The sequence below is a fragment of the Belonocnema kinseyi genome, chromosome 7 (genome assembly GCF_010883055.1).
Source record: "Belonocnema kinseyi isolate 2016_QV_RU_SX_M_011 chromosome 7, B_treatae_v1, whole genome shotgun sequence".
Taxonomy (NCBI): Eukaryota; Metazoa; Arthropoda; class Insecta; order Hymenoptera; family Cynipidae; genus Belonocnema; species Belonocnema kinseyi.
Window position 1 is genome coordinate 42,885,415 of NC_046663.1, and position 18,458 is coordinate 42,903,872.

Below are 18,458 nucleotides of genomic sequence, written 5' to 3' on the forward strand. Positions count from 1 at the left end.
TGTAGATTGTCGCAGATTTTAAACCAAATAAATTAGATTCTTTTCAAGAATTGTGAAAGGCTTCAAAAGAATAAAAAAAATTTCTTAAGCTTCCTAGGAAAATTAAAAATAACTTTTCATTTTTAACAATTATTTAAAGAGTATATTCAAAAAGTTCTTCAAAGATTTGAACAAAAATTTACAAAAAAGATTCTGGAAGATATTAAGAAAACTTTCTAAAATTTGGATAATTTTTCATCTTTTTAAAAAATTCTAAATATCTCTTAAAATTACTCATATTTTTTCGACAAATGTTCATTTATAAATTATATATCAAAATTAAAAAATTTCACTCACAAATTAAGCATTTTTCAAATACAACAATTAAAATTGTAACGTTCAAAGTTTAAAGGCTCTTCGAAATTTTGAAGATTCCAGGTTTTTTATGTCAAAAAATTCAGTTAAAGATTCTTTGCTTTTAAATATTTGGTTTCAGTTTACTTGTCTTAAATAAAAATTCAAATATGGCTAAATATTCAATAATTAATTTTTCCTTTTAATTCAAAATTTCAAATTGAATGGGTTAAAAATTGAATATTTTAGACTGAAACAATATTTTAAATGTAATAAAATCCTTTAATTAAGACTATATTATTATGAAGTTATTTTTAAGATGAAAATAGTTTATAAACTTTCAGTCACACATTCAGATTTGTTTAATGACTAAGACTTTCAAATTGAAACCATTTAATTTTTAACGTTAAAATTTTAAAATTCTTAAATTTTGAACTTTTTTAAAATCGTTTTGTCAAATCGTTTTTGTTCACTTTTTTTACTTAAAGTACAGCTAAATTAAAAAAATGTATTTATTTATTAAATAAAAATGTTTTTTATCCAAAATTTCCAACATCAAAGGCTTTCATTTTTTAATTGTTCAAGTCTTTAAGAAAGCATTTAAAAATTCTTTAAATTAAAAATGTAAGCTTAAAAATAAAAATTTTAAATGGAAAATTTGTAAAGTAAACAATTTTTAATTATACATTGTAATCTAAATAATAGAATATTTGAAAACCATAACAATTTCACTAATTATTCAAAAACTGTTAAAATCGAACGTGGACAGATTTTTCTTCTACAAATTTGTAAAATTCCCGGTCAAAAAAAAATTCACTGTCATTTCCCGGTTTTTCCCGGTCTCAAAAAATTCCCGGTTTCCCGGTTCAGCGGTCACCCTGCTATAACAATAAAAATTGTAACGTTAAAAGTTTAAAAGCTCTTTGAAATTATAACGATTTAAAAGTTTCTATGTGAAGCAATTCAGTTTGAAATTGTTTAATTTTAAGTATTTCGCTCCAATTTACTTATCTAAAATGAACAGTCAAATATTGCTAAATATTGAATAATTATTCCTTTTCTTAATTAAAAAAAAAATATAATTGAATGGGTTAAAAATTAATATTTTGGACTAAAACAATATTTTTAATTTAATAAGAACCTTTAATTACGAAGAACTTATTATTAAGTTATTTTTTAAGTTGAAAGAAAATTATTAAGTTTCATTGGCACCTTTACATTTTTTTAATGTCTAAGGCTTTCAAATTGAAACAGTACCAATTTGAACATTCTTAAACTTTCAATGAATTTACAATCGTTTCATCAAATAAATTACTGTTCAGTTTTTAATACTAGCAGCACATATCCTTCTTCTGAAAATTTTAAAAAATCCCGGTCAAGAAATAAATTCCCGGTCATTTCCCGATTTTTCAGGTTTCCCGGTCCAGCGGCCACTCTAAATAGAAACATTTGATGGCGGTTGTCCATATTTGATAGAAGGATTCTTGCTTTTATTTTCAGAAATTCTGCACATTAACTTGATTATTGTACGTTAAATCGAATTTTAAATTTGATTTTAAATCCACTTTAAATTTCTTAAAATTTTGACTAATTTTCTAAACTACTCACTTGGGTTGCATGACATCAGCAGCAAGAGTCGTATGCTGAAATTCATCTTTGCTATCCAAGAATGGATAACCATTGAGTCCAATATGAGCGTCATAAATGCCCTGTTTGCCGAGGGCATCTCCAACCCATTTGCTTGCCATGGCAGCTGCCATCAGCGGAACGATGTACCTAACACCTCCCGTCAATTCAAACATGACAACGACCAGTGAAACTGTCATTCTCGTGACGCCTCCCAGACAAGCCGCGGCTCCAACCATCGCGTACAATCCTGGCGTGATGCAATTCACTCCAGTCGAACACTCTTCACTGAACATCCAAATATGTGGATAGTTGTAGGCAAGCTGCTCCATGCCAATGCCGACAATGCGACCGATGATGGCTCCGAAGCATAGGGAGGGAATGAAGAGACCGCAGGGTACTTTCATGCCGAAAGTAAAGATTGTCAGGATGAACTTCAAGAGCAGGGCGATGAAGAGAAGCCATACTGCTTTATAAACTCCTGTATCGGCTGCTGCAATCTCAATTGCTGAATTCACGGCCGTGAAATTGCGGTTGTAGTCGCTGTTGAATAAAATCATTCCATTTCAAACTGATTCCACAAAGGGATGGCTAGACTTGTTCTTAAATGCCCAAGAATTTATGTTGAGCAAAAGCTTTAGAGAATATGGTCAACATATTCAATTATTCATTCTATAAAATCAGATGATATTTTCTGAGATTCTAGAAATTGTATTACATACCTTAACCCTTAAAGTGCATTGTGGGTATCGAACACCCCAAGAAATTTTCAAACTCTTATAAACCATAATTAATTCGAAATAATTGAGTAAGTTTCACCATCTTGCTCTAGTTGGAGACACTAACTGTAAGTGAAGTTGTTGAGCATTCTGCGTCAAGCGGCAATTTGATAACAGCAGCTGCTGAAAGGGAGGTAAAAAAATCGTGGGGTGCAAATAAATATCTTTTTTGAAAGCACTCATGTTGCAATCTTTTTTTTTATGAAAGTACATTATTTCAAAAGTATTGTCATAAATTTTTAGGTTAAAATAATTAAAATTGCGTGAGCTATGGATTTTTATGTAAAGAACCCATTTTTTAGTTGTTTTTTTTTCAATAATTTTTTTAACAAACTTAAAATAAATAAATGGCTGTAAAATCAACTCTACCTTATAAGAGATACCTTAAACTATATCGGATAATTTTATTGTGGAAAAATATTCCATAGGGGTCAAACAATACATGATTAAATACGCTGGGGTGTTGAACACCCACAATGCACTTTACCGTGATTTTTACCATGTATGCACATAAGGGTTAAATCCATAGTACTATTTTCAATCAATTTATAAAGTTGTCGATTCGTTTTTATATCAAAACAACTCCCCTAAAATATTTTTGCAAAAAATTAATTTTTTTATAAAAGTTCATAACAATCAAAGTTCTTGATCATTTTCTGTCAAAAATGGATTACTCTCGAACGGTTCATCGAAATTCAATAATTGAGTTATTAAGATTTCTGTTACGATGTACACTTTACGCTAAAAAATTGTTCAGTAGTAATAATCTTTTTTTTATTGATTAAATAATCGTTTGTTTTAAACAATTGAAAATTAATTAAACTTCTCCGCCTGTGAAAGAATTCTTCCACGTGCTAATAGATTCTACAATCTCTTCCGAAAATTTAGGTGAAAAAAACAGTTTGTATTTTGCAGTTTTTCAAAAGTTATTGATTTTTTTGTGACCGCGCTCGGACCTCCAGCGCTAATTAAGCACGTTCGGACGCGATAGTTTAATCTTCAACAAAGTATAGTGAAATTTTCAACCAAGAAGATTAATTTTCTTCTAAAGAAGTATTTTTTAACAAATCGGTTCAAACATTCAACCTAATACTTGAATTTTAAACCAAAAAGATGAATTTTCAATAAAAAAATTTAGTAGTTGGTATTTAAATGAAAAATCTCCATTATTTTAAATATGTACCAACTAATAATTTTTTTTAATTTTAAATTCATCTTTTCTGGTTTAAAATTCAAATTATTAGGTTGAATGTTCGAACCGATTTGTTAAAAAATACTTTTTTGGTAGAAAATTATTTTTCTTGGTTAAAAATGTTACCATACTTTGTTGAAGATTAAAACTATTTCATTAAATACTCGCTTTTTGTGTTAAAGCTTCAATAGTTCAGTTAAAAATTCATCTTTTTGTTGGAGAAATTAATTTTTCGGTTCAACTTTTTTTTTATTAAAAACTAATCTGTTCAATGATAATTGAACTATTCATTTTTTTTTTAAATTCACATATTTTGATTGAAAATTCAACTACTTAATTGAATACTTAACCACTCTTAAAAAACAATATTTTTGGTTGAAGATTCATTTCTTTGGTTGAAAATGTATCTACGCTTAATTTAAAATTACACCACCTTATTCTTTTTTAATAGAAAATTAATCTTCTTGGTTGAAAATTCATCTTTTTGATCAAAAAATGACTATACCTGGTAGAAAGTTGAACCGCTTGATTAAAAATGTATTTTTTTATGAACACTTATCATTTCAGTTTAAAATTCGTTTCACATTGTACTTATTATGATACCCACAATAATTTTATTCAAAATAATTTATTACCCAATTGTTCCTCTATTTATTGGCTTAAAGTTGATCCACATTATTTTAAAAAATCATTTTTTTAATGTGTCTTTATTTTTTTTGTTAAAAATTCATCTATTTTCCCGAAAAGTAAACTATTTTGATAATATTAGTGTTTTTTTTAACAATATTTTTAACTGAAAACTTAACCATTCAACTTTTGATTGAAAATTGATTTTTTTAGTTTTGATAATGGATTATTTAAACAATAAAAAAATGTTTTTTACTACTGAACAATTTTTGAGCATAAAGTGTACTTCGTAAACAAACATTTTTATAACTCAATTATTGAATTTCGATCAACCGTTCGCGAGTAATCGATTTTCGAAACAAAAATGATCAAGAACATTGATTGTTATTAACTATTATAAAAAAATTAATTTTTTGCAAAAATATTTTAGGGGAGTTATTTTGATATAAAAATGCATCGAAAACTGTATGAATTGATTGAAAATAGAACTATCGATTTAAAAGTGGCACACTTGAGATATTTTGACCCTACAATCAATCTCAAAAGTTTCCTATCTTTGAAATGATTGATAAAATCGACAAAAAAACATCTATTATTAATTTCTGTAAATCTTGATGGAGGCTTTTAAACATACTTTAGAACAAAATAATTCAGGTTCAAATTGTTTATTTAACAGTAGTTATTTAGAGGTTTAGTTTTTTACTTTCTCTTCAGGGAAAAGTTACAAGTCTTATGTAATCCTCATGATCAAGGCCTTATTTGATTCAATCATCGTTTAAATTTTAATTAACACAAGCGAAATAGAATTATAAAGAATCCTTCAAAGAATAAATTGGGGTCTTGATCATTAGGATTAAATAAGGATTGCACCCTTTCCCTCGAGAGAAAGCAAAAACTAAAATTCTAGATAACATAAATAATTCCAATCCTTTTAAATTCCTTCAAATTATTAAAATCAAAAAACATTGGACTCTTTTAAAAATCACTCAAATATTTAAAGACCTTTGACATCTTTTTAAATCCTTTGAAACTTTTAAAGCTCTTGAAAATTACTTGAAATATTTTTAAATATTCCAAGATATTGTAGATACTTCGAAATCCCATTAAACGACTGAAATTAATTGAAAATTCCTTGGAATCTTTTTATATACTCTAAAATAATTAAAATCCCTTGACATTTTTAGAAGCTCTTGAAAATTCGTTGGTTTTTATTTGTAAATGCCCTAAAATATTTTAAACTCTTTAAAGTCCCATAAAATTATAGAAATAAATTAAAAATTTCTTGGAATAATTTTAAATACCTTAAAATATTTAAAATGCCTCGAGATTTTTTAAAGCTCTTTAAAATTCCTTGGCATTTTAAAAAATATCCTACAATATTTCCAATTCTTTGAAATCTTTTTAAATTTCTCGACATACTTTAAATATCTTAAAAACGACTTGCAATCTATTAAAATACTATGAAATAATTCACATCCTTTAAATTGTCATAAAATTACTGAAATCAATTGAAAAATCCTTGGAATCTTTTTAAATACCCTAAAATATTTTGACGTATTCTATAATATTTCAAAGTCTTTGACATCATCTGAAATATCTTGAAAATTGCTACCTCTTGAAAATGGCTTGGAATCTTTAAGAAATACCTAAAAAACCTTTCACATTCTTTGAAATATTTTCAAATTCCTAGGAAACTTTGAAAATACTTTACAAATATTTCGACAAAAATGTCAATATAATGAATTAATTCATGTGGAATTCCCCGAAATACCTTAAAATCATTAGAATCACTAAACAATCCCTTGAAATTTAATTTAATTCAATTTATCCTGTGAAATTTTTTCATATCCTTTAAAACTTGGCATAGCTCTTGAAAATTCATTGGATCTTTTAAAAATACCCTTAGAATTTCTTTTAAGTTTTTAAGAATTCCTGGAAATTAAAATAAAATACCCTAAAATCTTTAAACTCCTTTGGAATCCATTCAAATTATTGAAATCTATTAAAAATTCCTTGTAATTCTGAAAATAAATTGAAAATTGCTTGGAATCTTTTCAAATGCCCTAAAATATTTCAAATGTCTCGAGATTTTTTAAAGCTCTTGAAAATTACTTGGAATTTTTTAAAATATGCAACAATATCTCCAATTCTTTTAAATCTTTTAAAATCTCTTGACATTCTGTAAATATTTTAAAAATTATTTGCAATCTCTTAAAATACTCTGAAATAATTCAAATCCTTTTAAATCCGATTAAATGACTCAAATTAATTGAAAAATCTTTGGAATCATTTAAATACTCTAAAATATTTCAAATTTTTTGACATATTCTACGATATTTCAAAATTTCCGACATCATTTCAAATCTCTCAAAAATTTGTATCTCTTGAAAATGGCTTAAAATTTCTTAAATTATCTTAAAACCTTTCAAATGATTTCAAATCTTTTCAAATGCCTTGAAAACATTCGAAAATACTTTAAGAATGTCAACAAATATTTCGAATCCTTTGAGATCTTACGAAATCCTTTAAAACTTTAAAACTTTAAGTCTTTTAAAATAGACTCAAATATTGTAATCCCTTAAAACTTTTTAAAGCTCTTGAAAATTCCTTGTAGTTTTCTAAATACCCTTAAATCTCTAAAAAATCCTTTGAAATGCCTTTAAATTATTGAAACCTACTTAAACTTTCATGGAATATTTAAAAATACTCTAAAAGTTTTCGAACAAATTCAAGAACATGCAGGGATAGGTATTGGGAATGGTTAAACTGCGATGCGCCACCTGGTGGCAAAAAATACAAACTAAAAATAATAGGTATAAAGATGCATTTTAATTTACGCATAAAAATGTTTATTGTGTTATCATTCAGTTTAGAATGCGCATTTCCAAAATTGTCCACTTTAACAAATTTAAAATTTTTAGATTTTAATTGTTAAGTGTACATTTTATTTTAATTAATTTTAAAATTCAGTTTTAAAGACTTTAACCATTAAAAAATTAGAAGCGCTTGAAATCGAAGATTTAGGATAAAAAAAAGTTTTATCCGATCAACTGTGAATATAAATTAATAATGATTTTTAAAATTGAATTGATCTTTAAGATTTAAAAAGTTAATAATAATTAATTTTACAAGACGATTCGAAATCAGTTTGCAATTTTAGAATTTCCAGTTTCTAACGTTAAAAATTATATAACTATTTTAATTGGAAGGTCTTATTAGTTCAACAAATGTAAACTCCGAATTGAAACTTTATAAATAATTTTCATTTTTAAAATAACCTTAGAATAATATATTCATAATTAAAAGCTTTTATTAAATTTTACACATTATTTCAGTCTAAAATATTCCATCTTTAAATCATTCAATTTGAAATTTTTTAATTAAGAAAAATAAGAATTACTTAATATTTTGAAGTATCTGACTGTTTATTTGAAATAAGTAATTATAGTGAAATATTAAAAACTAAATTTTGAACGTCAGATTTTAATTGTTCTGTTTAAAAAAAAAACTTAGTTTGTAAGTCAAATTGTTGAACTTCGATGTATAAATAATAATTTAAAACATATTATTCTATAAATAAAATGAAGAAAGTTGAAGAAATATTTAGAAGTTTTGAAAAAATTCAATGTTAAATTTTTAATCATTTGAAATAATTTAAACAGTGTCTACGTGTACCGAAAAACTCCGGCTATTAGTAACAAAATTTCGGTGTAAATAGCCCACGGCCTAATTTAAAACAAAATGCAGATTTTGGCAGATTTCGCACCAAAAAATTAAAACATTTTGAAGAATTTTGAGTGATTATTCAAAAAGATTTAGAAAGATCTACAAAATTATCAAAAATTAATGTGCAAGATTTTTTTAATTTGGCAGAATTAAACAAAAATTTAGAAAAAATTGGATTCATTTTAAAGGATGTCTAGTAGTTCTGAAATAATTTCGAAAATAATAAAAAATTTGAAAAAAATGTAAACAACATGCAGATGTTTCAAGATTTTCAAATAAAATTTGGAAGCATTTTAAGGATTTTTTTAACCATTTAAAATATAAATAATTGAACTTTTAATTTAAGTAGTGTTCAGTTTATAAACAAATGTAATCTTTCAATTTTTAATGTTTCTGGCTTAAAATTGCTTAAAATTTTTAAAAAATTTTAAATAAATAAATATATAATAAATAAATAAATTTTGAAAAAATTTTAATTCATTCATTAATTCTTCAATTTAGACTTCAGAGAATTGAAAATGATAACGTGGATTTATATTTTTAGAACTGAATCTGAATCTTTAAACTCTACAATTTATTAAATTTTTTATTTGGCTGATTAACTGCATTTGATTAAAAATTATTCAGTTTAAAAGTGTTAGTAGCTTCCATTTTATATGTTTAAATTATTGAGCATTTGAATCAGATTTGAATACTAAATTATTGAATTTAAAAACTTTTAAACTTCAATTTTAAAAGTTTGTAATTTAAGAGTTCCACTTTGAGTGCTTTCATTTGCAGCTCAGTTTTTATTCATTCAGATGGGAAAATTGTTATCTTTAGAGATCAATTTTTTAAATATCATTGACCATGAAAAATGTTTGCGAACCGGGAAAAAAACGGGCATTCTTTTCTTGGATTAAAACGGCCACACTAAATCGTCAATTATTCGTACAATTCGCATAATCAGGATAAAATTTGTCGCTATATACTATCTAAAACTATTTGCTTTTCATGAAGATTTGTTTTAATATTCAATCGTTGTTTTATACTTCACAAAACAATCGTACAAACACTTTTATGCAAAAATTAATGTACAACTTTAAAATTGTACCTACTCTTTCTAGTTCCAGTTTTCGGCACCAGGTGGCGAAATGGTAGACCAACATTCCCAATAGACCTGAATTCATTACCAGCTCATTCTTGAAAGAGAAAAGTGTCTAAAATGTGATTTGAGGCGGAAAAATTGAATAAAACTGACCTAATTATTCTTGAAACATAGTTTTTTTTTAAAATCCCTGACTTTTCTCTAACCTATGATCACCATGAGATAGAATTGGAAACTAACCATAATATATCGGCATTGGAGACACCACATTGCCTGAAGAGCAAGTAAATCAGCTGACTCGTACTCATCCTTGTGTAAGGATTTGGATAAGCGATGACTGCAGTGATGACAGTTACAGCCAAAACTTCAGTCACTGGGTACTGGCCTAGTTTTGAGGTTTTGCGGTACTGGCACCAGTAGAGATTTGCTCTGATAAAGAGCGATCCAATCACACCCTGGAATCACCATCAATTAGTTCCACTTTAAATCGTCGGTAGATTGATTTTTCATCAGGCCTAAGATTGCAATAAATAAATTTTTTTTTACATTTTTTTAGTGTTTTTCTAGAATTTGAAACCTGCTGAACGAGCTCGTAACGCAGAAATATTATGGGAATTTCATTATAGGCCAATACAAATTTTCTTATAATAAATATCATATAATTTTTTTCAGTCCAGCGATTTTTATAAATTAAATTAAAGTTTTTTTAGGGTTTCCAAGTCAAGAAGTCATGCATTTCCATGTCTCCTTTTTTACATCAAATGATGACATAACCATTTGTTACAGATGTAGAAAATTAGCATTTTCTTTTTTTATTGGCCAACTATTTTTAAAGAAAGCAGAACCATAATTGAACAAATATGTATTTGTTTTGCGAACATAAGTCGTCTTTCAAATCCTTGAAATTGTTGTGAATTCGTTGAAAATCTTTTGAACTATTTAAATCTTTGTGAAATCTTGAAATTTCTTTGAAATCTTCTGGAATCTTTTTTCATTTTTGTAAAATATTTCAAATCTTTGTGAAACTTTTTGAAATCTCTTGAAAATTTTATGAAATACTTGTGAAAGTTTTCTTAAATCTTTTTTTGCAATATCTTTTGTGTTCTTTTGAAATTAATAAAATCTTCTCAAATTTTTTGAAACCTTTTAAAATAGGTTAACATATTTGAAATATTTATGAAAGCTTTCGTATTTATTCGAAATCATTGAAATATTAAAAATCGTTTAAAATCTCTGAAATGATTTAAATCTTTGTAATTCTTGTATTCTTTTGAAACCTTTGTGAAATTTTTATGAAATCTTTTAAATATTTGTGAAATCTTTTGTATTCATTTGAAATCATTGAAATATTGTTATTCAGGGTGGCCGTTTTAATCGAAGAAAAAAATTCCCGGTACATTTTTCCATTTAAAGTAATAAACAATAAAACACAAATTAAATTTACACGTATGCAATTGAAAATACTAACACTTTTCAATTCAAAAATTTGTAATGAAATGCAGATAACTGCAAAATTTCGAGCTTTTATCAATTACAGAGTTCCAAGATTCAGATTAAATTCCAAAAATATAAATCCACGTTAACATTTTCAATACTCTAAATAAAAGAATCAAGCAATGAACTTAAATCAATTTTTTAATTCTGCAAATTAAAAAAATTCCTTAAAATTTGGATTTATAAATAACAATAAGAACGCTTATTATTTGTAGAAAAAATTAGAGTAATTTTAAGAGATATTTAGAAGTTTTAAAAATATCAAAATTAAATTTAGAACTTGAAATGATTTCAAATTATTTACACGAAGTTTGTGACCCGAAAAAATTGGGCTATTCATACCGAAATTTGGGTGCAAATACCCACAGCCGAATTTAAAACAAAATGCAGATTTTTTGCAGATTTCAACCAAAAAATTTAGAAACTTTTTAAGAATTGTGAAAGGCTAAAAAAGAATAAAAATATTTTCTTAAGCTTTCTAGGAAAATTGAAAATGATTTTTCATTTTGAAAAATTATTGTAACAGAAAATTTAAAAAGATTTTAGAAGACTTCCAAAAAGTTTTAGGAAAAATTCGGTTAATTTTAAAATACTACGAAATATCCTTTGAAATTACTCAAATTTTGTTTACAAATAATAAGTGTTCATTTGCTATTTATACGTCAAAATTGAACACTTTTATTTACAAATTAAACATTTTTCAAACAGAACAAGTCAAATTGTAACATTAAAAGTTGAAAAGCTCTTCGAAATTCTACAGATTCAAATCTTTCTATGTAAAACAATGCAGTTTCAAATTGTTTACTTTTAAATATATTTGTACTCAATTCACTTGTCTTAAGTCAACAGTGAAGTTTTTAATGGCTAAGAAAACTAATAAAAATAATATATTGATAAATTTATTTATTAAATTAAATATAAAAATTAATATAAAGGAAGTTTTGTCAAATCAATTATTGTTCAGTTTTGTATACTTTAATTATTTACAAAACTGTTGAAATCAAACTTGGGAAAATTTTTCTTCTGAAAATTCATAAAATTCCCGATCAAGAAATAAATTCACTGCCATTTCCCGGTTTTTCCTGGTCTCAGAAAATTCCCGGTCATATCCCGATTTCTCGGTCCAGCGGCCACCCTGTTATTCTGTGTAAAATCATTCGAAATCTGTAAAATCTGGTTTACCCTTTTCTCTGAAATAATTGTGAAATTTTTCTTAAATCATTGTTTGTAAAATCTTTTTTATTCGTTGAAATCACTGAATTATTTGAAATCATAGTCAAATCTTTTCAAATCTTCTAAAATTTTCTGAAACCTTTTTAAATCGTTTCAATTCTTCGAAATGTTTTAAATTATACCAAATAAATAAAAAACTTTTCAATGGCAAGATTTCTTCTAAATGAGATGTTTCTTTCATAATGGACTCAAAGATTTAAATTATTTTTTAAATTGTAATAAAATAACTGTTTTAAAAGAAAAAAATTAAATTGAAGGTTCTCGTGAAAAATTTCAGGAGATTTCCAGGTTTTCAAGATCAAAAAAATCAAGGAGAATTCCAGGTTAAAATATTGAAAGAAGTGATTCAAAAAATAGAGAAATTACAAAAGAATGATTTATTTACTTAATGCAGAAAACGAGATTTAACATTTTTAAGAAACTTCACGAGATTTCAGGAATTTTATAGGATCTTCGATTATTTAAAAAGTTGTACGGGATTTAAAATATTTTAAAATATTTAAACAGTTTCTGTTGAAATTATCAATTATAGTTGTTTGGTCCAACCTCAGATGTTCATCTGTCTATTATCAGTCAGTTGATTTTAGATCGAGTTACGTCAAACGTCTTTTGTATTTTGCATTAATAAATGACTTTTGTTCTTCCTGTAATCTGCGTTTATTTCATGTACACGTGTTAACTAATCTTTGCTAAAAGGTTATGGGCCCAGAACGCATTGGAAAAATAGAAATTTTTGTTGAGATCAAGACTCGAGTTATTTTCTTTTTTGAGGTTGACTTCGGTTTTGACAGGATTCGTAAGTACATCGTCAGGATGAAAGCGACCGGTTTAAGATTTGAAGTGCTCAATCAGGGCAATTACGACACTTAAAAACTTAAAATGCGTGCAATTCTCATCAAGAAAGACGCGTCGGGTTATGTGAGTGGCAGAATTGTTAAACCCGAGGTTGTACAAGGCAATGCAACATCTCAACAAGAAGCAGATAGATGGGAAGAAGCTGATCTGAAAGCGCAATAGGACATTGTGCTTGCAATCAGTCCAACTGAAATTAAGCAAATAAAAAGTTGTACATCCGCGCGAGAAATTTGGACCAAGTTGGAGAACATCTATCAATCTAAGGGTCCAGCGCGGAAAGTTGCGCTCTTAAATCACTTGATGTCCTTGAAAATGCGAGATGGTGACGATGCACAAGAACATTCTAGGGATTTTTTCGATACGGTAGATAAATTGGCAGAATTAGAAGTTGAAATCAATAAGGATTTATTGGCTGTCTTGCTTCTGCGCAGCTTGCCGGAAAACGTTGAGAATTTTCGGTGCGCGATGTCGTCACGTGACGAATTGCCGTCTCTTGAAACGCTTCGAATGAAATTTTGGAAGAATTCGATGCTCGAAAAGAAACAAGTCGAAATCCAGTACAGAATGCGATGGTTGTGGGAAAATTTAGAAACAGAAACAAACAAAACCAGCATAGTAAAGGAGATAAAGATGAAAATTTGAAAGGGTATTCGAAAATGAAGTGTTTCAAGTGCGGTGAAATAGGACATGGGGCGAAAAACTGCAAGAATGCGAACAAGCTAACAGGACATTCCGCGAAGGGTGCTGAAAATGTGAGTCTGCTACCGTCACTGGACACGTCAGAAGTCAAAGTTTTTTAAACCGGAAATAGCATGAATTGTGATGCTTGGTGTTTTGACAGTGGGTGCACATCCCATATGTGCAAGGATGTCAATTCGCGCGCGGAAATCGATCAAGAATATAATCGAGGAAAGGTAGGTCTTGCTAGTAGCAGTGCATCTACTGAAATATTGGGAAAAGGCACTGTAAAAACCGTGAAGAAAGTGGATGGTGAGAGAAAAGTGATAGCGTTGAGTGACACTTTGTACGTTCCAGACCTGCACACGAATCTCGTTTCAATTGGGAAAATTACTGATAAGGGACACAATGTCCTGTTCAGTAAAACCATGGCCGAGGTCATTAATCGCGACGGGAACATATTACTCACTGCCAATCGTGAAAACGATTTGTATTTTCTCCGAGATTTAACTGGTCCCGAGTGCAAGAACATTTTTGAAGCAGATGTCGCAGAGAGGATTCCGAAGAAAAATTCTCTAGAAGACTCGCACATTCGGATGGGGCACCTGAATGTTTAATCTCTTCGTCCGGCCATTAGGATGGGCTCCATTACAGGAATCGACGTCAAGGGCATCAATGAAGATTTTGAATGCAGTGTTTGTCTCCAGGGGAAGATGTGTCGCGCTCCTTTTCCTAAGGCATCCGAAAGAGTGACAGAAGTGGGAGAACTCATTCACTCTAATGTTTGCGGTCCGATGCGTGTTGTTTCATATGCAAAGAAGTGTTATTTTGTCACTTTCATTGATGATTTGTCCAGATGGTGTGAGGTAAAATTTATCAGCCACAAGAATCAGGTAATGAATGAATTTGACATTTTCAGAGCTTTGTTGAACACGCAACAAGACAGGAAGGTAAAATGTTTGCAGTCGGATAACGGAAAGGAGTATGATAATAAAAGTTTCGACGGATTACTCCAAACGAGAATCCAACGAGAGCAGATCCTTGTGTTTATTTAAGACACGGGAAAGAAGATTTGGTGATTATCGTCATTTATGTCGACGACATTCTGGTGATGTCTAAAGATCAGAAAGAAATTTCACGATTCGAACGTGAATTATCGGATCTTTTCGAAATAAAGGACACTGGGGATCTCAAACGTTGCTTGGGAATGGACTTTGTCAGAAACGACGAGGGAATTTTTATGAACCAGAAGACGTACATTACAGACAGTCTTAAAAGATTCGGGATGGAAGAGTGCAACCCTGTATCAACCCCTTTAGATGTTGGTACGAAGCTCGTCAGAGGTGATCCTTGGTTCGAGTCAGAAGGCGAGAAACTTCCTTATCGAGAATTAGTCGGATGTTTGCTGTACCTGTCAGTGACAACACGCCCGGACATCGCTCACACAGCCAGTATGTTAAGTCAATTCAATGACTGTTTCAACAAGACTCACTGGAATGTAGCGAAGAAGATACTTCGGTACTTGAAGGGCACAGATGATTACGGGATCTTCTACAGACGTGATGACAGTCCTCTGGTGGGCTATGTGGATGCGGATTGGGGAGGCTCTATTGATGATAGGCGCTCCTTTACAGGTTACGCTTTCTCTATGAGCGGTGGAGTAGTTGCTTGGGATTCAAGGAAGCAACGTACGGTGGCCTTGTCAACAACGGAAGCCGAATATATGGCGATGAGCGAAGCGACCAAGGAAGCCATTTATCTCAGACGTTTTCTATTGGAGCTTGGAGAGTTTGATAACAAGCCAATGAAGTTATTAGTTGACATCTACAGTGCACAAAGGCTAGCTACCAATCCAGTATACCATGCACGAATCAAATATATCGACATACGTCATAATTTTGTTCGTGAGATTGTGGAGTCGGGTGAGATAATTTTGGAGCACGTCGCATCTGAAGACATGCCTGCAGACATCTTAACCAAGGCCTTAACGAAATTAAACCACGAACAGTGTTTTCGTCTCCTGGGACTATCGAAGATACCAATTTGAAATATAGAGGTTGTCTCAAGGGTAAGTGATGAAATTATCAATTATAATTGTTTGGTCCAACCTCGGATGTTCATCTGTCTATTATCAGTCAGTTGATTTTAGATCGCGTTACGTCAAACATCTTTTGTATTTTGCATTAATAAATTACTTTTGTTCTTCCTGTAATCTGAGTCTATTTCATGTACGCGTGTTAACTAATCTTTGCTAAAAGTTTCCAAATGAATTCAAGGGATTTCCAAGAATTTTGTAGGATTCCCAAATATTTTAATCTCGATTTTAAAGGCTTTCTGGAGAACATTGGAAAATAAATTATATTAAATAAAGTTTTAAGGGATTCCTGGCAATTCCAAAAATTTTAAAGTATTAAAAGGAATTTCACACGATTTGAAGGATTTTATTGAATCTTCAAGGAATTTAAAAGATACCTACGGATTTTTAACGGGATTTGAAAGACATTTAATAAAGAAGTTCAATTTTATTGATATCTAATGGATATTAAATTATATCTAATTATTTTAGTAGATTTTTATGAGTTTCAAAAGAAAGATTTCCAGAGTTTTTAAGGGATTCCAAAGGATTTTAGAAATTTCGAAGGATTTTAAAGAATTTTCTACGGCTTCCAAAGAATTCAAGCATATTTAAAAGGATTTTCAGATACCTTTAATGAATAAGTTCAATTTAATTTATATCCAATGGGATTTAAATTATATCCACTTATTTTAGTAGATTTTTATGATTTAAAAAAAAAGAGTTCCAGAGTTTTAAAGGGATTCAAAGGATTTTAGAAATTTGGAAGGATATTAAAGATTTTGTAGGATTTTCAAAAATGTCAAGGATTTTATTGATATTACAGGGATTTAATAGATTTCTAGGGATTTCAAAGGGTTTTCAGAGATCTTTAATGAATATATTCAATTGAATTTATATTCAAAGGATTTCTATTTATTTTATTCGATTTTTTAAATTGTCAAATCAAAGATTTGCAGAATTTTTAAGGGACTCCAAAGGATTTTAAAAATTTGAAAGGATTTTAAAGAATTTTGTAAATTTTTCAAATATTTCAATGATTTAAAAATATTTAAAAGTTTTTATTTAATCACCAAGGATTTTAAGGAACTCCAAAGGATTTCAGGAGATTAAAAAAATGCATTGGATTTCTAGAGAAGTTAGGAAATTAATTTAAATTAGAATTCAAGGGATTCTCAGCGGTTTCAAAGATTTTCGCAGAATTTCACAAGACTCAAAGGATTTTGTTGAACGTCCAAGGATTTTAAATTAAATTTATATTCCAGGGATATCTATTTAGTTTAGATAATTTGTATGATTTATAAAGCAAAGATTGTTAGGGATTTTAAGGGATTCAAAAGGATTTTAAAAATTTGAAAGAATTTTAAAGAAATTTGTAGTATTTTCAAAGATTTCAAGGATTTTCCAAAGTTTTAAAGGATTTTATTGAATCTCCAGGGATTTTAAAGGATTTGAAACATTTCCAAGAGTTTGACCGGGTTTTTTTAGAGAACTTTTATGAATAAGTTGAACTTAATTTAAATATTTAAGGGTTCTCAAATAACGTTTACATTTTAAAATGAATTTTTACGATTTTCAGAGGAAACATTTAAATGTACTCCAAAAGATTTCCAGTGATTAAACAAATTTCAAGGGATTTCTAAAGAAATTTAAAAAATAAATAGAATCAAATTAAAGTTCAAGGGATTATTTAGTGATTTCAATGATTTTAAGGTATTCCTAGGAATTTCAGATGAATTGATTCATTTTTTTTGAATCTCCAAAGATTTCTAGAAATTTAAAGGTTTTTTTTAAATTTTTAAATGAATTTTTCTCAATTTAATTTACATCCAAGGGATTTCAAATAATTTCTAATTACTTTAGTGGATTTTTACGATTTTCAAAGGAAATACTTCCAGGAATTTTAAGGTATTCCAAGGGATTTCAAAAATTTGAAATCATTTTTAAGAATTTAGTAGGATTTTCAAAGATTTCAAGAATTTTTAAAAGATTTAAGGGATATTGAATCTCTAATCATTTATACTTTTTAAAATGAATTTGTACAATTTTCAAAGGAAATACTTCCAAGGATTTGAAGAGATTCCAAAGGATTTTAAGAAATATAAAAAATTGCAATGGATTTTTGAAGAACTTTAGAAAATAAATAGAGCTAAACTAAATTTCGAGGGAGTCTTAGGACATGATTTGATTTATTTGATTGAATCTCCAAAAATTTTAAAGATATCTAGAGATTTAAAGTTTGTTTTAAATATTTTTAATGAATTTGTTCAGCTTAATTTATACTCAAGGGATTTCAAATAATTTCTAATTATTTTATTGGATTTTTATGATTCTTAGCGGTCCAAAAAATTTGAAGGTTTTCTAAAGAATTACATATGATTTAAAGGATTTCATTGAATCTCCAAGAATTTCAAAGATATCTAGGAATTTGAATATTTTATTAGATATTTTTAATAAATTTGTTAAATTTAATTTATATTCAAGGGTTTAAAAACCATTTATACTTATTTTAGTGAATTTTTATGAGCAAGGATTATAAGGAATTTCAAAGAATTTAAAAAATTTGAAAGGATTTTAAAGAATTTTGTAAGACAACAAAATCAAATTAATTTTTAACCAGATAGTTGAACTTACAACCAAAAAGCTCAATTTTTCTAATAAGCAGTTGAATTTTTAACCAAAAAATATCACATTTCTATATAAAGAGATAAATTTTCAATAAAATAGAACATTTTTTAACTGAAAACATTAATT

At 28.2% G+C, this 18,458-nt stretch overlaps 1 protein-coding gene across 7 annotated transcripts in view; it reads right to left on the reverse strand.

The window, feature by feature from the left end:
- Positions 1 to 18,458, reverse strand: part of LOC117175858 (H(+)/Cl(-) exchange transporter 5) — a 79,410-nt gene that overhangs the window by 11,915 nt on the left and 49,037 nt on the right. For all 7 annotated transcript variants that reach the window (XM_033365658.1, XM_033365653.1, XM_033365654.1 and 4 more), the window contains 2 exons: positions 9,611 to 9,825; positions 1,942 to 2,502 (listed from right to left, as the gene is read on the reverse strand). In XM_033365658.1, coding sequence (XP_033221549.1) covers positions 1,942 to 2,502; positions 9,611 to 9,825 — 776 coding nt within the window. The remainder of the gene's footprint in view (positions 1 to 1,941; positions 2,503 to 9,610; positions 9,826 to 18,458) is intronic.